The 25,414-nt window shown below is 48.1% G+C and overlaps 7 protein-coding genes across 7 annotated transcripts; 4 read left to right on the top strand and 3 right to left on the bottom strand.

The window, feature by feature from the left end:
- Positions 1-1,718: 1,718 nt before the first annotated feature.
- On the top strand, positions 1,719-3,962 carry HD556DRAFT_1444211 (uncharacterized protein; the record flags this gene model as incomplete). Its single annotated transcript, XM_041306743.1, has 6 exons — positions 1,719-1,787; positions 1,837-2,265; positions 2,329-2,859; positions 2,913-3,269; positions 3,328-3,599; positions 3,653-3,962. 6 exons carry the CDS (start codon positions 1,719-1,721, stop codon positions 3,960-3,962), a joined length of 1,968 nt encoding a protein of 655 aa, XP_041159384.1.
- Positions 3,963-5,527: 1,565 nt separating this feature from the next.
- Positions 5,528-6,633, top strand: HD556DRAFT_1444210 (uncharacterized protein; the record flags this gene model as incomplete). The annotated part of the gene is made up of 3 exons (XM_041306742.1): positions 5,528-5,668; positions 5,725-6,327; positions 6,385-6,633. The coding sequence occupies 3 exons, from the start codon at positions 5,528-5,530 to the stop codon at positions 6,631-6,633; spliced, it is 993 nt and encodes a 330-aa protein (XP_041159383.1).
- A 25-nt stretch (positions 6,634-6,658) lies between these two features.
- Positions 6,659-9,677, bottom strand: HD556DRAFT_544716 (uncharacterized protein). Its single transcript, XM_041310910.1, has 16 exons — positions 9,592-9,677; positions 9,430-9,540; positions 9,016-9,367; positions 8,867-8,962; positions 8,716-8,815; positions 8,535-8,632; positions 8,282-8,478; positions 8,091-8,235; positions 7,877-8,032; positions 7,802-7,822; positions 7,704-7,750; positions 7,587-7,645; positions 7,390-7,526; positions 7,263-7,308; positions 7,041-7,191; positions 6,659-6,980 (listed from the first exon to the last, which is right to left on the bottom strand). The coding sequence occupies exons 2-16, from the start codon at positions 9,430-9,432 to the stop codon at positions 6,909-6,911; spliced, it is 1,680 nt and encodes a 559-aa protein (XP_041159382.1). The 5' UTR covers positions 9,433-9,540; positions 9,592-9,677; the 3' UTR covers positions 6,659-6,908.
- HD556DRAFT_1378347 (pseudouridine synthase) lies at positions 9,593-12,332 on the bottom strand. The gene is made up of 11 exons (XM_041303151.1): positions 11,739-12,332; positions 11,594-11,679; positions 11,438-11,543; positions 11,302-11,383; positions 11,113-11,254; positions 10,982-11,060; positions 10,872-10,935; positions 10,799-10,819; positions 10,667-10,746; positions 10,331-10,609; positions 9,593-10,280 (listed from the first exon to the last, which is right to left on the bottom strand). Exons 1-11 carry the CDS (start codon positions 11,919-11,921, stop codon positions 9,873-9,875), a joined length of 1,530 nt encoding a protein of 509 aa, XP_041159381.1. The 5' UTR covers positions 11,922-12,332; the 3' UTR covers positions 9,593-9,872.
- Positions 12,333-15,140: 2,808 nt separating this feature from the next.
- On the top strand, positions 15,141-17,111 carry HD556DRAFT_1444207 (PLP-dependent transferase; the record flags this gene model as incomplete). Its single annotated transcript, XM_041306741.1, has 5 exons — positions 15,141-15,640; positions 15,692-15,971; positions 16,043-16,414; positions 16,465-16,720; positions 16,783-17,111. 5 exons carry the CDS (start codon positions 15,141-15,143, stop codon positions 17,109-17,111), a joined length of 1,737 nt encoding a protein of 578 aa, XP_041159380.1.
- Positions 17,112-17,768: 657 nt separating this feature from the next.
- Positions 17,769-21,088, bottom strand: HD556DRAFT_1271570 (p115 like vesicle tethering protein; the record flags this gene model as incomplete). The annotated part of the gene is made up of 11 exons (XM_041299181.1): positions 20,477-21,088; positions 20,058-20,245; positions 19,825-20,007; positions 19,695-19,775; positions 19,406-19,636; positions 19,294-19,354; positions 18,770-19,242; positions 18,598-18,716; positions 18,333-18,547; positions 18,225-18,278; positions 17,769-18,169 (listed from the first exon to the last, which is right to left on the bottom strand). The coding sequence occupies exons 1-11, from the start codon at positions 21,006-21,008 to the stop codon at positions 17,769-17,771; spliced, it is 2,538 nt and encodes an 845-aa protein (XP_041159379.1). The 5' UTR covers positions 21,009-21,088.
- Positions 21,089-22,194: 1,106 nt separating this feature from the next.
- Positions 22,195-24,753, top strand: HD556DRAFT_1480940 (cytochrome P450; the record flags this gene model as incomplete). Its single annotated transcript, XM_041308626.1, has 13 exons — positions 22,195-22,318; positions 22,368-22,465; positions 22,527-22,662; positions 22,718-22,815; positions 22,875-23,010; positions 23,032-23,110; positions 23,186-23,415; positions 23,483-23,549; positions 23,614-23,812; positions 23,871-24,037; positions 24,098-24,202; positions 24,255-24,302; positions 24,363-24,753. The coding sequence occupies 13 exons, from the start codon at positions 22,195-22,197 to the stop codon at positions 24,550-24,552; spliced, it is 1,677 nt and encodes a 558-aa protein (XP_041159378.1). The 3' UTR covers positions 24,553-24,753.
- Positions 24,754-25,414: the final 661 nt, after the last annotated feature.

Below are 25,414 nucleotides of genomic sequence, written 5' to 3'. Positions count from 1 at the left end.
TGGCACCTGTAACACTTACTGTGCTATATTTGAAACCCCCGTCACGGCACATATTGGTAGATGCCTTCGGCGCTTTCAACTATCTCATTCAATTCTACTTCAATCATTGTCGTTCAACCTCGTAATGAGTTGTATTAGATTGTCATCCATGTTAAGAATTTTGTGATCAAGTAGCTGGAAATACAAGTTTTGTGAAAGTGCCGACTTCTGTGAGGGGCCGATTGTACCGGAAGGAATAGCGTCATGTCGTGATCGCATTCATTATGTAGACCTGTGTGCAGGTTTGACCTTTCCAAGTCGAGAAACCTGACGAGAATAACGAAATACCACTAGCCGTTATTTTCATTACGATGAAAGCGGACAGAGCTCCTCGTCGACTGCAGTTCGATTTGCTTGCACACCTCTTGGAGATATAAGCGTGCTAGCGCGGGGGATCGCTATTGATAACAACCTGCCACGAATTTAGAACAACCGACGGAGGGGTTGTACCTGTTATGGAGTAAGAAGACGACGAGCTTGAGTCTGAGCATGAATCCTAGCAAACTTCTCGAATTTACCTGATGGAGCTGCGAAATTTCTGCCTCAGGATTGTCCGTGATGAGAACCTGCCGCAGTTTTAGTGTATTTTACGGAGGGAGATCACACCTTAGGTCATGAGAGGTTGTAAATGAGGAGCGAATCCTGGCGACCTTTCTGATTCCATTACTTGTGCAAAAGTCAGCCTAGGCTGCGAAAAATTTCACCTTAGCTCATAATATTGTTCCATGATCAGAACATGCCGCAGTTTTACGCCATTTTACAGAGGGATGTTACACCTCGGGTCGAGAAGACGAGGGTACTTGAACCTAGACCTGGCGAACTTCCGAGTACCATCACTTGGAGCAATTGTTAACCTGGACTGCAAAAATCGTGCCTCACAAGGCTCATTGTGCTTGTCCGTGGTCAGAACCTGCCGTGATTTTAAACGGAGGAAGGTAAAACCTCACTGGTATGAGAAGACGACGAGCATGAAATTCCATGAATCCTGATTCCTAGCGAACTGTTCGAATTTACCTGATACCATCCTAGGCTTCGAAATTTTGATAAAACTCGCCTTCCTTCTCTTCACAAACCCGGCGATCTGCATATTTGACCTCGGTGATGAAGGTCGCGATAAACGTGAAACGATGGGTCCGTGCGTCATTATGTGGGAAAGTCAGATATTGATGTGAAAAACCAGTTCTTCCGCTACATCGTTCGAATTCGCTTGTCGTTGGTTGTTTTTTTTTCTTCTTCCGATTCACGTTTGGTGCTGCTCGTCGTCGCCCGCGTTCCTGCGATCTTTGTTTATTATTTCGTTGGGGCCGTGAATTGAAGAGACGATCTTGTCTTGGACTTGTTTCTAGCTTAGCTCTCGTGCTAGACTTGTCCTGACTCGTTTCTGTTCAGTTCTTCGTTAACGCAAGTTTATCTATATCAGATCGCACTCTTCGCTCATCTTTTTGTGCGTGTTTTTTTATTATCAGTCACTCTCATTTGCACAGGGCAGGCTACGAGTACTACGAGTACTACGACAGTACATCACAGCATTCTGCCCTACCCACGCTCTCTACCTCCCTATCATTCATTATACCTTGCAAAACCCTTTCTAACTTGGTCCTCGGTTTTTTTCAATACATACATTCCGCCGTTGCTCTCCTTCTCAATCCATTTAATTCTCCTACCTCATACCCGGAAATATGGACGACTCCCAAACAGCTTTTGCAACTCACTACCATTCTTACGGTTTTGAACTCGACATGATGAAGGTCTGTCTTTTTTACAATCTCATCATTGCACAGTTGACCCGTCAAACAGAGGTCTATGGATGCCGTCGGTGGTCCTGATGCCAAAAAGGCACGTTGGTCCCCCACATTTAGTGCTTCTGCTACCTCCGCTGCGGCACCTACTGCTGTTACTCGTGACGCCTTTGCCAACTATGGTTATGGTCCGCATGCCCAGATCAATCAGCCTTTCCAACCTTCATCTCCTGCCTTTTCCAATCAGCTTTACTCTACTCCGAATCTTACGATTAACACTGCTGTTAATGGTGCAGGCATGAACCCTCAAATGAGCCCCGCACACCAAAACGCATTTGCCCAACAACAACAGCAACAACATGCGCCTCAGTCAAACGGTGTAGGCCCATATGGAGGCTTTGGTTACAACATGCTTGGCATGGGATTGCCCGGAATGAATATGTTGGGCGGGTTTCCCTACGGCGCGCAAGCTGGTAACTATGGTCAGGTACATCCTATTATTGTGGACACGGAAATGGGTCACATTGCTAATCTCATATGTGTCTTGTAGCAATCTCGGCTACCTTCTTTAAATGTCAACATTCCTCCGACCCCAGGTGCTTACTCGCCGGCAGCTATTTCTGCCGCGCTTTCTGCAACGACCAATGCCACTGGTCGCACCGTTTATGTTGGCAACCTCCCCGCAACCGCCTCTGTTGATGAACTACTTAACCTCGTGCACTTTGGCCCCCTCGAATCCATTCGTGTTCTTCCTGAAAAATCCTGTGTTTTTCTGTCCTTTCTAGATGGCGCAACCGCTGCGGCGTTTCACGCCGATGCTACCATCAAGAAGCTCTCCCTTCACGGTCAGGAACTTAAGATCGGATGGGGGAAACCATCTCCTGTCAGTGCGCAGGTGAGCCTTGCGATCAGCCAGAGCAATGCCAGCCGGAACGTATACCTCGGTGGTCTGGATGAAAACACGACAGAAGAGCAGTTGCGGGACGATCTCAGCCGGTTCGGGCTAATTGATCAGGTCAAAATCGTCCGTGACAAGAACATTGGATTCGTACACTTCTTGAGTATCTCGGTTGCTACCAAAGTATGTTGTATCTGAATTTTTCACCACATTCTGGTGCTCACACGGCCATTCAGGTGGTTAATACGCTCCCTACCGAGCCAGCTTGGGCTGGAAAGCGGGTCAACTACGGCAAGGACCGTTGCGCATACATACCAAAGTCTCAGCAAGCTGCTGCACAAGCTGCCCAGGCTGCTGCCGCCCAATCTCTCGTTGCTCAATCTGCAAATCTTAGCCCTGCTGCGGGTCCGAATCACTTTGGTTCGCCATATTCGCCGTACCCTTTTGCAACGGACATGACAGGTGGTCAATCCCTCAATCGCACGGTCTATTTGGGCAATATTCATCCTGAGACAACAACGGAAGATTTGTGCAACGCTATTCGGGGTGGTGTGTTGCAAAGCGTAAGGTACATGCAGGACAAGCACATTGCCGTCAGTCAAATTTATATGGCACGTTCTGAGTGTACTTGCTGATCTATTTGGGTGATAGTTCATCACCTTTGTTGACCCTGCAGCAGCATTTACGTTCTACCAAGTGGCATCCTACCAAGGCCTTACCTTGAACAACCGTCGACTCAAAATTGGTTGGGGCAAAAATTCTGGTCCACTGCCGCCCAGTCTTGCGCTCGCTGTTCACTCAGGGGCCACCAGGAATGTTTATGTGGGTAGCATTGAAGACTTTGAATTATTCAATGAGGAGAAGCTGAAGAGGGACTTTGGCGAGTTTGGGGATATTGAGCTGGTCAATTTCCTCAGGGAGAAGTGCGTTATCTTGTCTGGCGGTCGATGATAATTTCTGATATTGTTATCTTCAGGAACTGCGCCTTCGTCAACTTCACCAATATCTCTAACGCTATCAAGGCTATCGACAGCATTAAGATTAAGCCAGAATACGCGAACTTGCGCATCGCGCATGGCAAGGACCGGTGTGCGAACCCGCCGCGATCGGGTCCCCAAGGTGGCTCTTCAGTCAGACGGAGCGCCAGCGGAAACGGACCAGCAAGCGCAGAGCCTGTAAGCGCTACCGAGCCTATCGAGCCTTCCCAGTTTGTGGCCCCTGAGGACGAAGGGAATAATGCAAATGTCATTGTATCTGGCCCAGAGGAGATGGAAGCATCCATTTAAATATGGAACGCCCAGGGAGTGAGGTATACTCTGCTGAGTGCCTACCGTATACCCGGTGTCTCTCCCTCTCGAAAAAGTCGCAAACAACGAGTGGATGGGAAGGATAGCCTCGGATGTCCTCGTGAGGGGGGACCTATTGGGCTATTGGTTGTTGTGTTCTTTATTCACTTCACTTTCTCAGTCTGGCCGTTGTTAGTGTTACTTTACTCACATTTTTGTGTCCGCTTTATCTTTTACTTTCTTTCCATTCCATGTTCACACTTGACTTATATCCTCTTTGTCCGATTGTGTTTCTCGCCCACCCCACGCTCGTTGCATTGCTTCACTTATGCCTCTCGTTAACCCCGTCAACACGGACTGTACACCTCACATATCGCGTCCCATACCGAATCCGACCTGAGACGATGTGCTAATTTCTCTTTTAACTCACGCCTATACCGCTACCGTAGCTTGTTTCTCCTTGTGGAGACTTACACATCGTTTTCGTGACCTACTACATGCGTTGTTTGTCTTTTTCGTGTGTTTATTTGTGCAGTAGCAATATATCGGAGTAATCGCAGCGTTCTTGTGCACACGTGCAACCCTAGCATAATACCAACACGGCCTCGCGACGAGGAACGTTTCAAATACGTTATTTCTTACTAGAATGCTAAGTGATATGGGGTATGGTTGAACTTAAACAACCATGATGCTAACGTTTCATAACTAGGCTGATACCACCGTTTCCACCAGCCGTAACAAATTCCATTTGTGCATTCGCAGGTGGGGCATGGTGGCGTCCTCAAGATGTTACTGCGCATCATATATGCCGTGTCTGTCAATCACTGGTCAAACGAGAAGAATTCCGACAACTTCATCTTGACTGTGGGCGATCGTGTTCAAGTACGGCATGTCATGGCAGCCGACAACAAATTTTTTGTCAAGGTACAGATGCAGGAGGGATGACACCCCCAAGGCATCGTCCAATCGGCTTTAAATTCCACTTCCCACCTCTGATGCCAGTCTATATAGCGTGATGGATTGCCATTCATTTTCATCAAGGGTCGTTAAGGCTCCTACTACTGATACTCGAGGACCCTATAAAATTGACCCTTGGGCCTTGCTTCCTAGGGTTATATATCTCCTTTACTCATTTGTTACCTAGTAGCCACTCGTTCCGCCGCAGAAGCCCAAATTTTACTCGTTCGACTCGGTCATTTGGGAACCGATTACGACCTACAACGATTAACCTGATCCATCATGCAGTCATCGTGCTGCCTTCCCATGATCACTGGTTCTTCCCGGCGGCCCAATGCATCCTGTCAGTCCAATTCCCGCTTCTCAACAGAGAAGCCCACATAGTACGCAATACATTACGTTTCATTATCACTTAAGGTTGGCTTCGGGTCTCCGCGTTGGTACACCAGCATTTGACGCCCATACTTTTGCTTTGGATAAAGATAGCGATGAACCCTCACGACGAGACCTATTTCCCCCCTCCCGAGGTGTTGGTTGTCTGCGCTTGCTGTGGCATTTCCTTTCGAATCCTTTCCCTCCTCTCTCTCCCCTTGTAAAAAATTATCACGATGAACTTGAAGTCTACGGGGTTGACTGTCGACAGATGCACTCCTCGCGACCGTTTCGCGACCGGCTTCACGAGACTCACCCAGATATCTTTTCCAACATCTATCAGGAAAAGCATAGACGATTCATGCATCGACTTCCCTGTAAGTGCTAATATGCTCTTTTTCGTTTCCTATGGCTTCTGATTCAGCATTTACAGCTCACTCCATTCTACTCCCCCACTGGAGAGTCCTTTGCTCGCCCTCGAGCGACCTCAGACGCGTTCATGGGATTAGAAACGCAAATCCCTGATAGTTCCTTCGCACACGCATTCCCTGAGTACCGTTACGAACATCCTAGTCCCCCACGCTCACCGACACCGATCGATTTCTTCCACCCGCCGAGTCCGCCTACACCACCTCCCAAAGACTACCCCGTATCTACTTCAAACAAGCTAAAAAGGCCCCCACCACGCACGCAGGATTCTTTGAGTCCCATTGTCGTCGATCCTGTACCAGTGACCCCAGCAGCGGGACTTGAACGCTCCATATGGATTTTTGACAGCTCCTTACGCGAAGTGGATTTTGATGTTACTTGTCTTGGCGCACTAGACGAGCAGCTTCTGTACGCTCCAAAGGACTGTTTCTTGGATATCTGCTGGGCAGAAGCTGTATATGATGACGAGGATCAGCTGCCGGTGCTGGAGACCGAGCCAGTGGAGAAGCCATGGGTGTGGCAGTCACAGGCGGAAAGGGAGACCGATTCGGAAGAGTCAGAACAGAGTGGTCCTGATCCCGTCGTGATGCAGGTGGAGCGCAAAGTTGTGAGCATTCATTAATGTTCTCGTGTCTTGCCACGTGTCTGACCACGGGATTCAAAGTCGTTCGTTTATTCCCCCGATTCATACACGCCACAATCTCCACAGCGTATGATGTTTGCAGAGTCTGAGTCACGCATGTTGTACCAAAACGCGAATCACTCGGTGCACTTCTTCCCTGTGCCGCAGCAACGCGACTCCCGCCGCAAACATACGGCACGGGATCAACCGGATACTCCTTCCGGGAAGCTCAAACTCTTCTCGGGCGCATATGGCACTCTCACAGGACGGCGGCGTACTACCTCCAATTAATTTATCGATGCACCACACAGCATTCACATCACCACACATTATACGCTCTTTGTCACGTTCCTTACCATGCCCTGACACGCTTGTCACCTTAATCATATTTATTAGTCGGAAAGCCCACTAATCCATTCGTATTCTTGGAGAACAACATGTATAATGACAGGAACCATCTGGAGTATTAGTGCGCTGTACTGTACACATTGTAGCTAGATAACATGGTAACGTGGTTAATCTAGATACGTATATACCACATCTTGTTGAATTCATTAGAGTTGTTGCTACTCTTGGCCTACTGCCTCCGAAGGAATAAGACCCTTAATTAGGTCGTACAGCCCGAGTTCGCGTTCCAGCTAGAATAATCTTGAGAATAGGAAGACCACTAACATAGACTAAGCAGGACAATCTCCTACCTCGCATTTCCGTTTGCGGTCTTTCTGACCTGCTGCAGAACCAAAGACTGCATCTATTTCTTCGAGAGAAACGCCTGCCGTCTCTGGAACAACATAACTAGACCACAGGTAGGCCCCGAAACAGGCGCACGCGAAAATCATAAAGGTCGCACTGCCAAAGAATGCAAAGTCCGCAAACGATACATCACCGCTGGGATATATAAATGAGGAAGATAGACATACGCAGAAGACATCTCCATCAGCGGCGGTGTAATCAGGCCAATCAAGACTACACAGGAAGGTGAGCGCCGGCGGGGAAAAAAAGGATCTTATGTCAGTATGAGTCGCGGAAATAGACAACAGAACATACAATTGTTGATCCAGTTCGAAGCTGTTGATAAGGAAACTCCCTTGCTTCGCATTGAAAGGGGGAATACTTCACTGGGAAGAACCCAACCAATGGGTCCAAAGGACATGCCATAAGCTGCAGTAAATATGTACGTGCAACTATTGGCAATCATTTCATCTGAATAAGTGGAGAGAAGCTGGGTGAAAAAAAAAACTTACAACACCGCTACCCAAGCAGCTATGGTGTTCGATTCCCAGTCATCATGAAAAAGGTGGATCTGTATAACATGGAATTCTTGTGGCTCAGTATGTGCTGATCATGAATAGGGGACATACTAATATTGCGATCATGAAATGCGACACAGCCATAATTGCGCTGCCGCCTTTGTTGCAGTGAGTCACAAGGTGGGTGATTCAAGAACAAAAATGGGAACCTTTGAGAAGGGGTTTACGGCCTATGAGAAGTGCACTAAGAAAACATGAAGTTACAAAAAAGACAAAGCACACACCCCACCGGTCAAGAAATATGATGGCCGGAAAAACTGCAAGAAATTGGATGATTCCGATCCCACCTGAAACGAGAAGTGTGACGGTGTCCCCGCGCATCCCTATGCTTTCAACTAGAGTTGGACCATAGTAAAGAAGTGCATTAATGCCGCTCCACTCTATAGCACAATTCATGTTTAGGTACAATATATGAAGATGACATCTGATGATACTCACGTTGAAAGAACATGATCATGATGCCAATAAGAGTCCGTCTGACGTACTCCCGACCGAAGAGGGTTGTCCATGTTTCGCGTGAGAGTCCATCTGTTGATTTTTGTCGGACGAGAGCAACATTGATTTGCATTTCCAATAGCTCAAGCTATGGTACTGTCATTGAATGTAGACATAGATAGGAGGAAAAATACCTGGATCAACGGATCTTCTTTTGCTTCGTCAGGAGTACGCAAACGAAGTTTGGCTAAAGTATTCCGTGCATCGTCGATGCGACCACGGAGCACCAGCAGTCGGGGTGAAGGTGGTAGAACAAAGCATCCGAGGCAAAGCGAGATACCTGGGAGAAACTGGAGTGCCAGTGGAATTCTCCACGAAGCAGATCCGGCAACTATGAACCCAATGTAGCACATGAGAACAATCGAGATTCGTGACAGAAGCACGAACTGTGTCTCGTAAGAAAACCTGTCCAAAACCCAAACACAACTCCAAGAACGATAGCGAGTTGCTCAAGCGCCATGAGTGAGCCGCGGAGCTCAGGAGGACTAATCTCGGCCATGTAAAGCGGTGAAAGCATACTATCGCCACTCAGTTACATAAATAGAGCCCATTCAAGATTCGACGTTACCTTAGGGCTCCAACTCCAAAGCCACCAATTGCTCGCCCAATGATAAGATCGTTCAACGACTGCGCCCCGCATTGCAGTCCTGAACCAAGACAGAAAATGACTGAGAAGGCCCGTGGTTAGATCTCTTTTCTGGGATAAACAAATGACCCACTGGACGCGAAGAAAATGGATTGACGTCGACAATACTTGTCTGCCAAGATTCCGCTCGTAATAGCGCCAAACAATGCGCCAAGCTCAAGAACAGCAGCTGTCATTTCAAATATGAGTGGAGATACTAAATGAGATCGCCGCTTCACATACTCATCATTCCTTTCTCCCATGGTCCGATTGGCCACCGAGCCAGAAAGTCTTTCATGACTAGGACATTGGAAATAACGCCTTGGTCATACCCGAATGAAACACCGCCGATCCCAGCAAACGCTGCGCACGCAACAGCATAACGATTGTGAACTAGACCTGAAATTCCGCTTGGTCCATATGAAAAGTTATAGGTATGACCATCTTCATGAACAACTAGAGAGCCTCCATGCGGTGTATAAAGCGTGACGCCCTTATTATCTCGTAGTAATGATTCTAGAATGGGGTCAGCGCCCTCGCTGACATCTTCCCTTGCCTCGCTCGATGTCGGAAGAACTATATAGTCATGATGTGTCTCGAGGGGGATCATGTCACCTATCAGCTGTCAAGGTAGCGTACGCAGGAATAGCGACTTACCATCGGTCCATAAAGTTATCCGAATCTAAATGTTCAATAAGAATATATGAGTTTGACTATTCAAGATATCGTCGTCTGAGCAATCAATGTGTTGAAGGCTCAAGTTGCTACCTGTGAACCTTTACGCGGCGAGCAAACAAGTCTATTTTTATCGCAACTTACGTAAGCTCGTGTGGTGGCAGCTTTGAACAGCCTGAGATCATCATATGATGCGTGCTAGTTTGGACAGCTTCGTGTCTTGCTTGACAGTTCTGTACAAGCGAATCCAAGTTCTCCGTGATGTGATGGTGTGAACTATATACATAGAATTCTGAAGGAACAAGGCAAAAAAAAAATCTGGACAATCTTTCAACAAACTTCGCTGAGCTTCTTGGGGCAGTACTCGGTAGTTGATACATGCGCGCACAGAAATGTAAAAATAGTATCGCAGAACGTAGTGCCATCTAAGCCTGGTCCCACTTCCATCCTTCAGCTGCCCACTCTGGTATATCTGTCTCAAAGCACCCGAGGCTTGTGGTATATCTAAGGGCATGCAGAAAAATGTACAACCTTTCTGGCTTTGGATCAGGATGTAGTGGTAAGTAGCACTCTGAACAATACAGTGTTCCTGTCGCTGTGTCAACAGCTGGGGAGGGGGCCTCCATCTGCGAGAGCCGTGCTAAAGCTTCCCCTTGAGTCAACTGTGGGGTCATAGACATATCTTCTGGCAGAGGAGTTTGTGGGAGGGAAGGACCCCCTTTTTTACGTTTGTTCTGTGGAGGAAGAGGGGCACGAGGGATGTCTTTTGGTGTGAGTGAGGCCTTCGCCCGAAATACGACATCTCGCCAGCGACTCCAATCCTCGTCTTCGTCCTATTTTCTATGAGTGCGTCACACACTTGCTCATGCTTTGAATCGCTCACCTTCATATGCCGAAGTTTCGTTATAATCTCCACTGCTTCAGATGACAACGGGACAGGTGACCCCATTCCAATGTCGTGTCCAGTTTCGCGTGGAAGCAATTTCGCTCTCGCATTGCTCTCCTCTTCCGAAGTAAGTAATAATGGTGAGTCTGTGTCGTCGGAGGGTTTCAGATTAAGAGCTTCCGGACTATTGTCACTCAGCAGATGCGCTGGCGGCGCTGGTGCAGCACGGTGCTCGCAAGGAATAACATCCACGCCCCCTTTGCCAAGATTGACTCCCTATGGACGGAGTGGATGTTATACAAGGCATTCTTGAGATCACACGGGGACCCTCACCCATATTCGTTCCTCAGAGTAAACAGGGTCATTGGCTATTGGATGACCGAGGTATTGTAGATGAACTCGTATCTGATGGGCTGCAACGAATTTGGTCAGGAACATCCGGCATGACATCTGTGTGAGCCCTACATCGACCTGTCATAGGACGGCCTAAAGAGAAAGAATGTGTTCATCAAATAGAGTGTATAACTAAAAGTCTCACAGTGAAGCACACTCGTGTTGGTCGTGGAATCGTAATGAAGCCGGTTAAAAATCGTCTTCGCTGGCTGCAAACTGTCAAAAACTCCACTGACAGCTAAAGCCGCCGCGTACCTTTCCTTCCGGGTGTACTATGTTGAGCCCCATCTGTCGATCAACAGTCAAGAGGGGTTCTTCGCATATCGTTTCCTCACTGTGCCCATTTCCTCAATACAACCATATGGGTAGATATTAAAAGTACTCACGCGGGAAACTCTCCTTTGCAACGAGCAATATACTCTTTGCGGATTAGACCATTGACGAATTCGCCTGATAACGAACGTGCCAGATCGGCATTCAATGGTACGATCATCAAACCGGATGTAAGTCTATCCAAGCGGTTAATTGCTGTGAGTGAATCAGTAAAGTTTGTTTTCGAGTAGATATGGACACACTATAAATTTTCGGGAAACCAAATTCATTACGAAGGATCTCTACCAAGCTGTGGCGGTAGTACCGACCAGACGCGTGTACTGGCTGTACCACATCTTTAAATTAGTTGCACTGTGAGCAGATTTACCAAGGACGAACTATGCTACCAGGTTTATCAATAACCAAAAAGTCGCGCTTCTTATCATGCAATACAATTTTGACGGGTGTAGATGTGACTGGAGGCTCATGTCGGTGCACAACATTCCTACATCAATGAATAAAGGTATGCCTCCAACGCAGAAAAAATGCGCTCACTCTATACGATCGCCATTCCTCACTACTGTGTTTGGTTTTGCGACCTTGCCATTAATTGTTGTCACTCCAGATTCGAGGGCGTATCGCTGTGAAATGAATAGTGATTTCTAGAGAAGAAATGAATAATTGACTTGTAAGCACCTACATAGTACTCCATGGATCGATCTCTGAATTCTGTTGACACGATTTCTAGGATCTCCCGTCCAAGCCACCGCTCCTTTGCCATAGTCGTATACGGGTACCAATATGGTGTGAGCTTCTTCAGCCCTGCATCCTTTTGTGACGATGGAGGTGATCGTGGCTCATCAGGTACGGCTCCATCAGACATGGCTGCGGTTAAGAATCTCGCAAGGACGTGGCGAAATTGACCGAGCGATGAGAATGTTGTGAGCGGAAGACGCTCACGGGACTCGCGTTTGAATTGGAGGATGTGGGCCACGGCGATGTTGCTCCAGAAGAGCTTGACTGACTTGAGTGAGTTCAGTGCGACAGAACGAGACAGGTCACTTCAGTTCGACTATATCTGCGAACATAACTAGTGAGTACTTTCAATTTGCTCACGAAAAAGAAACAGGGAAGTTTTGCGAACGTTGAACGGTGTTCGCCTTCGAACTGTCGAACGAGGTCGAACGCACAGCTTTTCAGAAGAACTACTGCAGAAATTGTAAAGTCCGGCCGGGGATCACGTGCACCCGTGTCCCGCTCAATCTGGTACCGAGACTCGGACTTGCACCCAGCCATCCAGCCTCTAACACGCTTCCAGCAACTAACGCTACCGTATCTTTACCCAACCTCTTGCTGGCCGTTTCGGTATCTTGTTTCGCCGTGTTCGGATCATCTTTCTTTATCTTTGCCGCCACTTATTATCCTTAGAGAGATGGCGTTGCGAGCTTTCTGGAGACTGGGTGGTGTCAGTGGTGCACAATAATTATAATTCGGCTTGAGTAGCTGGTAGGCTTTTTCTTCTGGCTCGGATAAGGACGCACCGCGGCGGTGCTCCCTCTCATCTGCTGCCACCTGTCTGGTCTGTCAACTGCCATCATTCAGGCCTTCCACACGGACCACACCAAGTGAGCCATCAATGCATCCGAATGATGCCCTCGTTGGTTGCAAGGAGTCTCCTCGCGGCCAACTCCTGCTGTTTGACGGTATGATCTTGGGTGTTGATGGTTTTCAAATGAAATTTTCTTTCAGACTTCGGGCATCCAGTACCGGTATATGTTGAACAACAGTAAGCCCAAGACATTTGGCACATCAAGCGAGTTTCACGTGATCGTTTTCCCTGTTCGAATGACATGTTTTAAAAAATGGTCATGCAGCTTGAGCGCTTGAGCTACGAGGCAACTTCGGGAGTCTGCGAAATACTAACTCAGACATGTTGGAATGAAGCGCTGCAATATTTCACAGGCTGGGAAGGTCGCACAGTAAGTCAACTGAGACAGTATGAGAATTTAGTGGAAGTTTAAATGAAAGTGATGACATCAGTATTTCGGTCATGGTCTGGATCGGCTTTTGCCGGGCAGTGATATCCGCCGGGTCGACAGTGAGATATCTGTCAATAGGAAGCAAAGACGAAATAGAATGCGCACGCATGCGAACAGAATCAACCAGAGGTGACACAGTCACAAACCCTCGAGTATGAGGCAGAGGTATTTGGGAAACAAAACACCTAAATGGTAGCGAGTGGGTATCAAGGAGAACAGTCCAGCATCGTCTCTGCACGGAAACGTAAGATCCCTGTCTAATATCTATTCGGAAACGGCCGAAAAGGGTACCTCGGTGAGGGTCTCAATGTGCCAAAGGCCACGAGACTTGGGGTCTGAAGCTTCCTACCCCAGGCCCCCACTCGCCCTTCCCCTACCGTAAACTACCCTGCCGGTGGGTCATGGTTACTGGATGCAGCTGGCCGGTCATCGGAGCGATTGCAGTCGTGCGACGGAACCTGTACTGCCACTAGACATATAGGCTCAGTAGTAGTATTCTAAACAGAACGAGAGTGTTGGCGAGGTTGGGGTAGCGGTCGGCCCCTGACGAGAACTACGCAATAGAGCGTGGTTTGCCTCACGGCGCTCTGCTCGACGCTCTTCCGAGTCTTCGCTATCCAGCGCATTCGCTCGCTTAGTAAGCCCTTGTTTGAGCTAAATGTTCTCAGGCTCGCTTTCCCGGAGGGTCGCCGGACATCTTTGGCAAAACATATCACGGTCGATTTCGCTGAGCTACCGAGGCTTTTTGAGCGGCGCAGGCGTGCTCAGATCTCGCCACTGTGTGCTGCTGAATGTTGCCGAGACTGCAAATTTCTAGTCCGAACTGGTGCCATGCGTGGGATTCGTGCCGTTCTCCGTCTGCCCGGCAATTGACGCCGTTCGGTCCTGGTATCGGCAGCGGCAACGTTCTCACATCACCGCCGCTTATCGGGCAAGTCACTGCTCATTCTGACACCGCTACCTGCAGTAAATACTCAACCAGTACCTCTTTGAATTGCAAATCCCCGCCTGTCAATCTTGTTTTGCCCTTGAACTTGTGGCTGTGGACATCTGACACTGGTCGTATCTAGGTTCCACATGGATATTTATACGACATGGGAGGAGCTAAGTAGGATCTTCTGCTTCTCACTTTACCAGGTTAGGTTTGCTGCTTGTCTTGAATTCGAGCATCTAGTCTCTATCTCAAGTTCTTACCGCTCTAGAAGTTGCAAGTACTTTCTAGCTCCAAAGGTCGCTGAACTTTGAACAGCGTCAATCAACTTCTATGCCCCTGACAGGTGTGATGATAAAGACACCATCATCATCTCATGCTTGCAAGTACGAGAGCTGAGGGAAGCAGCAGCCGAACACGGACCGGTGGGGTATCGAGATATCATCGCAGGCTGCACACCACAAGCACCGCACGAATGCTGGACGTAGTAGACTATTTATCACAAAATTGTGTTTCAGGACCATCACATTTGTCAGTCTAGTGACTACCTGTGCTCCAGGTCCGGCATCACATTAATTGTACCCGCTGCGCAGGTCAGCTCCATTCAAAGACAGCCCTCTCTAAGACCACTTATGATATATCAGCTGTCAGGCCTTCAGGGATAGCATCCGCGGACCCTTTGTCGGTGTACACTGGGTTGCATATGGCACGGGTAATCCAATTATCAAGCTCACTGCATATTAGTACTACAACAAAAATACAAGGTTTGACTTGGTAGCTGCTTCTAGCACCGACTTTGAACAAGCAAAGTAGGCTTTCAAATGGAAAGGCGAATACTGCACCAGATTGGACCACTTGTAACTTAGGCTCATTTTCCTACCGGTCAGGGGTACCACTGGCAATTACCGTAGACTGACTTCTTGGTTAGCCTCATGGACTTTCGTCCGACGCGATTGGTCACGTTGAAGGTGTGGAGGGATTGGTCAGACGTTGGAGGTATGGAGCGATTGGTCAGATAGGTGAAGGTCCTTGACCCGATTGAAATGCCAAGGCGCTTGTCCTCCAAATATATAAAGGCACTGTGTAGTTCACCGACCCTCCCTTATACCGATATCATTCGACAGGAACCATCATGGGCAACAAACACTCATCTCCTGTGGTTCCCCATCAATCTCGCGAACAGCGCGTCGGCGTTAACATCAATCATAATCATTCTGCTCCAGTATCTCGCATCAGTCTGAGATATCACAAATCGCAGACTTCTCTGTTGAAATCAATATCGTCGCATGACACACTTTCGTGCGAGAAACCTTCGGCACCTCCTCATAATCATAATCCGAACGTCACTCATTTATACCCGACACTGACAACATACACACCCTTGACGCCCTCTATCTCGCGACAAGATGCTGAGGCACGCGCATATAGTGCATTTCTCAAATCATTCCCAGAATATCAGAGCACCTGGATACTTGATACCCTCCGAAGAACAGATTTCGCCAGATTAGATCGAACCAGTGAAATATATGTAGATTACATGGGTGGGGCACAATATCCTGAGAGCCTTGTTCGCGTTCATGGCGCATTCCTAATCGAAGCTGTCATGGGAAACACACATTCGGTCAGTAATAGGTACGGAGCTTCTATGAATCGGTCGCCGATCATTACTCATTTGAATCATAGCTCCAAGTTATCATCACAATACGCTGACGAGGCGCGTGATACGGTTCTTTCATTCTTTCGAGCCCCGCCAGGGTACACCGTCGTGTTTACAGCAAATGCAACAGCTGCATTGAAGCTTGTTGGGGAGGCATATCCCTTCAAGTCCAATAGTGGCTATGTCCTCGGTACCGACTCTCATAATAGCGTCCATGGAATCCGAGAGTACGCTTCACGTCGCGGAGCTGAAGTACATTACATCCCATCAACTAGTACTGGAGGTTTCGTTCTATCTACTGCCAAGGTATGTCCTTTGCGCATATATGCGCCTCAACTCAACGTAACTAGCAGCTGAATGTTGATTCTCCGTGGTAGGATATATTGAGTCAGCACAGACCACAAAACGCTTCCTCACTTTTTGCCCTAACCGGCCTTTCCAATATCTCTAACGCGAAAAATTCACTCTCAATAATCGGATTTGCATCCTCACTTGGATACCACACACTTCTTGATGCTGCCGCGCTGGCACCGTCATCTGTCATTTCTCTTTCGGAAACCCCTGTTGATGCTATGGTTGTAAGCTTTTACAAAATGTTCGGTTATCCAACGGGCGTCGGAGCCCTCATTGTCAAGGAGTCGTTCTTAGAGATCTTGGAGCGCCCATGGTTCGCTGGTGGAACCGTTGGTGTCGTCCAGGTGCCAGGTTCGATTTTTACTAGAACGAGTGTTCTTCATGAACAGTTTGAAGTATGCTTCTTTTCCAATTTATGTGCTTTCGAATTTATTCGTATTGCTAGGATGGAACCATCAATTTCATGACGTTACCCGCGGTCACAGACGGTCTACGATTTCTCTCTGTATATCTGCCATTCCTCCCTCTCCGCCTCTCATGTCTTACCCATTACCTTGTCACCTCGCTCTCTCGTCTGAGACATGATTCGACTGGAACGCCTGTCGTTAACATTCTATCCAAGCTTCCTTCTAGGAGACTGAAGTCTGTTGGGGAACAGAGTGACAGCGGATCTACAATCTCTCTTATCTTCCTCTCGGCAAGTATCCAACTTCCACCATCTTACTATCGTTATCTTAATGAAACCTTGGACTGCAGCCTTCAGGGGAAATGATCCCAAACAGCTTCATTGAATATGTTGCGGTGACTTCGAACATTTCTCTTCGCACAGGTTGCATGTGCAATCCCGGGGGTGCAGCCTCGTTACTGGGTATTCAAGACCAAATGGAGCAACTGTATACTGGAGTCACGCTCAAAGACTTTGAGCGGGTCGTCGGCCGCGAGCTCGGTGTTGTGCGGATTAGTCTAGGACTCGCAAGTAATTTCCAGGATGTGTGGAAGATCGTGATATTTGCGTCATCCTTGGCAAATAGTCGTACACGACAAGCATTCTGGGATACTTGGACTAATGTTCCTATCGGACAGGCTATGTAAGTAGGCTGGCTTACCACCGGATATCTGGTATGTGGAAGAGACAGACAAATAAAACCCATAGGAGTTACACAGGAGCGGAACCTTTACAACCTGGATTTTTTTTCTTGATTATTTCTCGCGTTGCGGATTCATATACATAGCCCATCTCTTTCACCACGGATCACTTGTATAGCATAGCACCATCTCATCGTACACTTGGTTTCAGCACTTGTCCCGCTTTGGCCTGGCCTCTCTTTTATTAGACTTCTACGGCTTTTTATTGCTATTCCTTTAATTAGCGTATCACAATCCCCGAATGATCGGAAAACACGTACAACCCCCTTTGTTGAGCATGTGAACACTTACATTTCCGTCCTGATGACCTCGTGGTACATCACACGTGCGCTCCGCTATGTCGCTCGAGGAACATTAATATTAGCTGCGCCGCAACTGACTGGGTGATGCAATTGCAGACTTCTTGTGTCATTCATGTTAGGGACCCCCGCTTGGAATGGAAGAATGCTGGACAAAGGAGACTCTGGAAATGATTGATTTTCAAGCTATGCCGCCGACCACGGGGAGAACACGGGTATCCTGCCTAACGTTATGTACTTGAGGTCTAAAAAGTTGAGATACGATAGAAACCCTAGCAAAATAAAAATCGATGGGTACTGGGTTTCACTCATCCCCTCCTTCATCTTCATCTTCATCGTCATCATCTGCCTCGTCCTCGGAAACCTCCATACCTGCTTCTCTCATCCGCTGCTTGTCTCGTCTGCGCTTAGTGCTCATGTCGTCGAGGAGGACCAGAAGATCCTCCTGCTCCTTCTCGACCTCCCTCTTCTTGCCATCTGATGTCTGCAATTCAGCCCCAAGCTCCACAATACGTGCCTCTGACTCAGCCAACTGTCGGTTAATCATAGTAAGCAGCAGCATCCGAATACATCCATGACTACGTACCCGAGCTTCAGCAACTGATAGCTCCTTGAGACGAAGTTGCAATGCGTCTATCTCCTGCACTTGAGAGCGAATGACGTCTTTGAGAGAATTGATGAGCATTGCGGACTCTGCACTTGGACCTGTGACCGCAAGTAAGTCAATGTGGCTGGTGATACTCTGTATCTTGTTCCTGACCTGACGATGAAGCCAGGGTGCTAGGGTCCGTTGCCAGACCTCTCTGGATGGTATCTTCAAAGAAGTCGTCAAATCAATTATATACGATAGAGAAACCTGGCAGCGCACGTTGATTTGATTTCCAGAAGTCGACGAAAGACCAGTCAAGCCATATTTCGCCTTCCTGTTCAACGGGTGGAGTGTTTTGGAGTGCCTTGGTCGGATAACGGAGTACCATGGATTCAGGGCTGATAGACTTGAACCAGTCGTGCTCTCGTACACGAGACATGTGACCGAGGAGCACATCTACGCCCAACCGAGAGATGATGGGATGTATGGTCGCGCTGTTAAATGTGCAGATATAAACACGCGTGAAAGACAAAGGATCAAATACACATGCCGAGTGATCTCTCCCGGTTCCCGATTGAACTCATAACAGATGCCCAGTAGAAAGGCGCAAATTCCAGGTATGAGGTCTTCTGACTCAGAAGTCTGATTAATAGGCTCTACTAGCTATGGGTTCCTGAGGTCTCGTAAGTGTTTGCAGAATAGGGCGGAAGACTCACTGTGCCCAGCCCGCCGGCTTCTAAGAATTCCCTCGTGGCTTTAGGGTCATCCCAGAGCCACTGTGCAAGCAGACAGATGTACCCAACAATCAATCTATTCCACTCGCGTTCCTCACGGTCGTTCTCAGCCCTTGAGCGAGACAGGAAGCACAACGAGAGGTTCTCGGAAAAGAGGTGCAACAAACTCTGTGGGGCATCTTCCTCATCCTCATCCTCATCCGGCTGCGTTGGCGCTGGAGTATTGTTATCTGCAGGGACGAAAAGTGTTCCTGGACCCGAAGTCTCTCCCGAAATGCTGGAAGAAGGCTTGATAGACCGGGCCACAGTTTTTGCTCTCGGGGAGCCGGCGAGCAGGTGAGAAAAGAGGAGTGTAGCGAGATGAGTAGAGGTCACATTAGCGATGTTGAGAGGGGATGATGGGGAGAGGCAAAGAGAGTGCAGAAGGGGCGATATCATTGGAACCTCATTTGGTTCTGAAGGTACAATCTGAATCGTTTTTATATGGTATGGAAGATGTTGCTTACGTTGGGGAGGAAGCATCCCTTGCACAATGGCCTGTCTGATATCATCTTTCCGCACAAAGTTCTATGGTGAATCAATGCCGACCCTTGCTGCCGGAGGACGACAATGACGTACATCGAAGACAGCTACAGCTGCACTCCTTAGCTCAAGTCCCTCCTTGGTGCGACTATCACTGTATAGCCCATTGTACTCTCCATGGAGTGCAAGCTCTACAAGTGCATCAAGCGCGGACGCCGGCTCCAATCTGTCCCATTCTTCTCCGCGTGTCTCAGGCACAGGCATATAGGGGGTCAAAATCACCTCCGAGAGCGGGAAAGTCAACGTGCTAGGAAGGAGATGGAGCGCCTAACGCACACATACAATCAGGTTTTATATTGTGAGACGCTTGCCGTATAAAACGGACCTGAGTCTTGAGGGGTGTCGGTGCATTGGATGCGAGGGCTAGTTCGACAAAGCCTCGCACGAAGACAGACAGTTCTTGGCTCTGAGGAAACTATGAAACAAACGTAGGAAGAATATTGGAATCTACTGACGCTGCCTTTAGACCCGACTAACATTCCCATAATACCAAGCACCAGTGACACATTTGCCACTTTCTGCGAGTCCCAAAATTGCAGTGCAAACTCTTGTGGAACTGGATCTTGGAGGGAAAGGTTGGACGGTAAGAGTAAGAGGGAGCATAATAACGATGGAAGAGACGTTTCGCGGAAGTAGCTCTGTCGTAAACATCAATAAAAGTGCGCTTCAAGCAAAGAACACTAATCACCTGATTCGAGCTATTATACCGAAGCAAACTATCGACACATTGAAGTGCGTCCTGTGAGATCACACCTCCCTCCAATCCACCTTCGTTTGTGACAGTATTGAAGAGCTTTTCAAATGCGCCTTGGAAGGCAAGCACCTTCTGTATGTCAGGGCTTTGAGAGATAAGCATTTGGATCACGATGATGCTTTCTGAAAGTATGCTGGCGTTAGTAAGGGAAATCAACGAGTCTTATGCCGGCTTTGGTAGACCTGCGTCGGACACTGTCGTTTGAAAGCCCTGTTACATGTGGAACTTAAGGATGAGTACGGCCACGCGAGGACTAAATTATGTTCAACATCCAGCTTTGTCGAGACAGGTAGTATGAGCAGGTCTACCAGTGTACCACGCGTGAGACGAGATGGAGTAGCTAAAATACATACCATTACGAATGATCTCGCGCTTATCCTCCAAGACGGCAATGACACTGGAGGTGCCAGCAGGGGCCTTGAGGAAATATCCTTGAACTTGAGAACGGCGGTTCTGTAGTAGCACCGAGAGCAACTGTAGTGTCGCATAGCGAGTATAGAAGTGTGCGTCACCAAGGAGGGAGAACAAAACATGGACTGCCCGTTCGTTTCTGATAACGTAGTCTGTGTGTTTCAACGCAAGATCCTTGGAATCGTCATCGGGTTCACAGAGCTGGGTAATAGTCTCGAGCACGGCCTTTGCTATTTCTGCATCTATTTCCGCATCATTCTGTAGGACTTCGAGGAGACCAGGAAGGGCCCTTTCACCGACATCTTCCTTGCAATCGCGAGCCAAACCCTTCAAAGCAAGGACAGCAGCGCGTCTGTCCGCAAGGAGGGTAGAAGGAGATAACCGGTCACTAAGTTTTGCGATCGTGTCCTGTGCAGACTGAGGAGCACCTGTTGGACCGCGAAGGGCGATATAGGTCTGCGATAAAAAGTCCATGCGAGTCCAGCTTGACGCAGTGTCGGTAATCTGCTGTCGTGTGTTCAACGTTCAGCATTGCCACCATGACTGACACGTGGCCTTTATCGGTTCACCAGCCCCTGACTTCAAGCCGCGTTTACACTCATCGTCTTACACAAATCATCATAACGGAACCTTCGATATATGGTCTGACTACGGGAAGCTACTCTGAAGTCCCAAAAAATACAACCGTCACACCCCAGTGATAACTAGGCCATGAATGATTCATCAATCATATCATTGTGTATCCCGACAACAAGCATCAGTAGATGACCGTCAGCCATCATCTAATCTCTCCCAGAGAGACCAGAGTCTCGTGGCATAGTTTTGTGAGGACGTCCGGGAAATAACTCTAGGTCTAGTCTACGTAGAGTCTACTCTGGGGTGTGCCAGCCGCCCGGCCGGATTAAAGCGGAGTTTAATCCCCAATTGGGACCGTTCAAAGTATGACTAAGCTCGGTCCCAACATTCACCACGACGACCACGCACCCGTCGTCGTTGCCTGTACATATAAATTAGTGCATATAAAAAAATGCTGATGGCGCAGGTGACATGGCATGCTCAGTCACTGCGTCGTCCCGATTTGGAATTAAACTCCGCTTTAATCTGGCCGGGCGGCTGGCACACCCCCAAAGAGTAGACTCTACGTAGACTAGACCAAGATTTTCCATAAGCCATACATTCACAGTTTTGTAGGGACGCGAGTGAGTACTATATCATTTCATATCGTTCTGTCATGATCAGAAGATGGCCATCGAATCATCATGGCTGCAATCAGAACGCGGGAGTTATCAAATACGTCGATACGGCCGGGATAAACATCATTACCGACAGGGCCGTCCAACTACATGTAAGCAGTTCTGGAGCTGACCTATTATCTACAGAACGAATAATCTTTGGTGTAAAAGTCTCATGACATACCCAAAACTTCATATAGATCTGATTTTTCTCCTTGTAGCCCAAGGCGTATCACCTGTACTGAACTCACGAAATCGTCAACTGATAAAAAGATCAGTCTAAGAATCAGGCAGCTTCTATATCCGTTCCTTCCGACGCACGCGCAGCCGCATAGGAGTGCGCGTCATGCTTCGAGTGTCATCCAACCCATAAGAGACACTGATAAAGCCGCCTCACATGCTTTTTTGAAATCGTATCTCTTGTAACCATGAATCCTGTCTTGATTGCTGCTGGTTTTGTGGCTCTAGCGATTGTCTATGGAGTGTACCGTCGGTACACTCATATCTCTTTGGCAGACGTTCCTGGCCCAGAGTCTGCATCCTTCATCACAGGCATGTATATTCTCTCTCTGGATCTCCCCGCTGCTGATATAACCACCAGGAAATCTGAAAGAACTCTATCAAGGTCAGGCAGCGGAAGCTGATTTCAAGTGGCAAGCTCAGTATGGGAATGTCGTTCGCTTCAAGGGCTCTTTTGGTGTATGTAATAGATTTCACACTTGCGGCATAGTACATTTCCTGATCCTCCGCCGACTCATAGACTGACCAGTTGATGATTTCCGACCCGGCCGCCCTGCAATACATATTTGCAAATAAAGGCTATCGCTTTCCCAAACCGCCTGAGCGCCGCATCCTCACCAAGATGGTCAACGGAAAAGGAATTACTTGGGCTGAGGGTAGGTCTTCAGCCACAGATCAAAACATGGAATGATTTGTAGTTGACTTTTGAAGGCGACGATCACAAACGACACAGAGGAGTAATGCTTCCTGGATTCGGTGCGGCGGAGTCCAGAGCCTTCTTATCAATATTCCAGAATTGCGCTGAGTCTGTAGGCATCGAAGTCATTTAAATACTCTCAACACCCGTCAATAACGTAAATTCTCACAGATGAGCAACGAATGGACGGAGATAATCAGCAACTCTAAGGAGGGGTCAGTAGTGTTCAATGTCTCTGTATGGCTGTCCCGCGCAACCTTGGATGCTATTGGCGAAGGTACATACTATTCAGGGTACACAAGCACCTGTTTTCTCATCTCATTTTCAGCTGCTTTTGATGTCCGCTTCAGCACCACTGACAACAATGAAAGCGCTCAGGCTCTTGCGCGCTCATATAATAATATAATGTCAGTCTTGATTTTGTCAAGCCTATCTGGGTTTTCCTTAACTGACCTGAATCGAACGTATCTTCATTGCAATAGGAATGACGTATTTGGATCTCCGTCAGATGGGCAGGTATTCTCCCTGGGGATTTCAAAGTATATCCCATATCGGATTCTCGAATACCTCACAGATATGGTTAAAAACCCACGTATCGTGCGCATGCGCGAGGCAGGTAAAACGGCAAAATCTGTTGCAAGGCAGCTGGTGAAAGAAAAGGCGGAGATGCTATTGCGCGGCGACGGCAGCCGAGATATCTTTAGCTTACTTGGTGCGTCGTCGTTCTCGACAGTCTCAACCACATAAGCATAAGTATAGGCCATCTAATTATAGCACAGTTAAAGCCAATATGGATACAGATGCGAAGGCGAAGTTAACGGAAGAGGAACTGCATGCTCAGATTCGGTAAGTTCGTTCTGTTTATTGTATTTGTACAGCTTTCCGATCACGGATTGTTATAATTACACAGTACCATCCTCTTTGCAGGTCATGAGACGACAGCGAACACCGTCAGTTGGGGGCTTCTCGAGCTAGCCAAGCAGCCCAAAATTCAATCCCGTCTTCGGGAAGAGATATGGGAAACAGAAGCCGCTGTGCACGCACGCGGAGATGTCGGTTTCACAATCGCTGATTTTGACGCTATGCCATATACTACTGCTGTGATGAAAGTGCGTGACGTCATGTCAGCATTATTTGGGTGCCACAACGCTACGCTTGCCATTATAGGAAGTTCTGAGATTTTGTTGTGTCGTATATCATGTTCAACGATACGCTAGCAAAGATGACGTCCTTCCGTTATCACAGCCAATCACCGCGCGATCCGGGAACATCATCCGTGAGCTACCGGTTCCGAAGGGTACGCGAATTATTGCATCGCTTGCAGCGTACAACCGGTAAGAGGTTCCACTTAGCGCCAACATTCTATCTTCTGACGGTGCGCTCATATCGGTCAGAGACAAGGAGCTTTGGGGCGAGGATGCGCACGAATTCAACCCGGAGAGATGGCTCAATGGAACAGCGAAAGAAAAGGTGACGTCAATAGGGGTGTACTCCAATTTGTGAGCGTTAGTCTCTATCTTGCAACACGAATGAACCCCAATTTGTTTCTAGAATGACATTCCTCGGAGGAGTGAGGTCGTGTATTGGATGGCGCTTCGCGTAAGTGTTAACGGGTCCTCCGATAACGGTGGAGTGGGTCTGATGTAAACGTTTACCCAGGGTGATTGAAATCCAAGCTTTTCTTACGGAGATAGTTGGAAGGTTTGAGTTTGCCACAAGTGATAAAACCGAACTTGTTCGACGGGAGGCTTGCTTGGTGATGGTTCCAGTAGTAGAAGGTGAAGTTGAGAATGGGGTTCAACTGCCGTTGAGGGTTTCACTGGCACCACGCACTGGTAAGGAATGTTAAGCGTCATACGCGCCGGGATGGGGTAGCTGTCTTGCAAATAGTTAACTTGTCTGGTTATCTCGGTGGCCCACAGCCACACAGTATTAAGTCATGCGTCACTGCCCAGTACTCTTGGCTTCTTGGGTCCTCGAGTTGCGAGTGTGTGGGACTGGTTGACGTTATTAGATATCAAATGGGTCGGTGGAGCTTGCTGGGCGTTAAGCTGCGGACGTACATACGCTAAACCTTAAGGGGGTAAATCTAATGATAAGTATACGATCTTGCGTACGCGACTGGACCATGGTCTTAATATGAACTTCAGGCGAGGTCAGCTAGCTTATGAAGATGTCATTGAAGCCCTCTGGCTGCGTGAAACAGCGATTTTTGAAACTCACAACATGTTGCCAAGAAGGGCAAGGCGGTCAGACAGGGCGATTGGAGCGGATGGTGCCTCGATGAGGTGGTGATGTAACCGTCTTAGGTAAGTAAATCTTCGGAATACGTACAGCAGTCGGACCATCAGAACATAGGCTCACCGTGAGGCTCCAGCCTGACGGATTGGGGCCAGTGCAGTTGGAGCGGCATTCCACGGTTGTGACGAGAACCTGCCGTGTAGCGTGACACGCGTGACGTACCTAATAGCCATGCGGCATACAAAATAACCAATTGGTATTTGAAATACGAGCTACTAGGGTGGCGATCGGCCTACAAATTCTACTTCGGATTGTTGTCGAAGGAGACTTACATGTTTGATTTGTGTTTGATCACGCCGTTCCGAGTCGGCTAAGTCTGTGAGTGAATCTAGAACATTCGGGGTGACCGTAGGGTTAACGTTTGCTCCAAGAACGTCTTTGCCGATCGATCCACAATTAAATGTTGGAGC

Source organism: Suillus plorans (genome assembly GCF_016647745.1).
Source record: "Suillus plorans strain S12 chromosome Unknown HD556scaffold_34, whole genome shotgun sequence".
Classification (NCBI taxonomy): Eukaryota; Fungi; Basidiomycota; class Agaricomycetes; order Boletales; family Suillaceae; genus Suillus; species Suillus plorans.
This window is presented reverse-complemented; position numbering and strand designations above follow the sequence as displayed.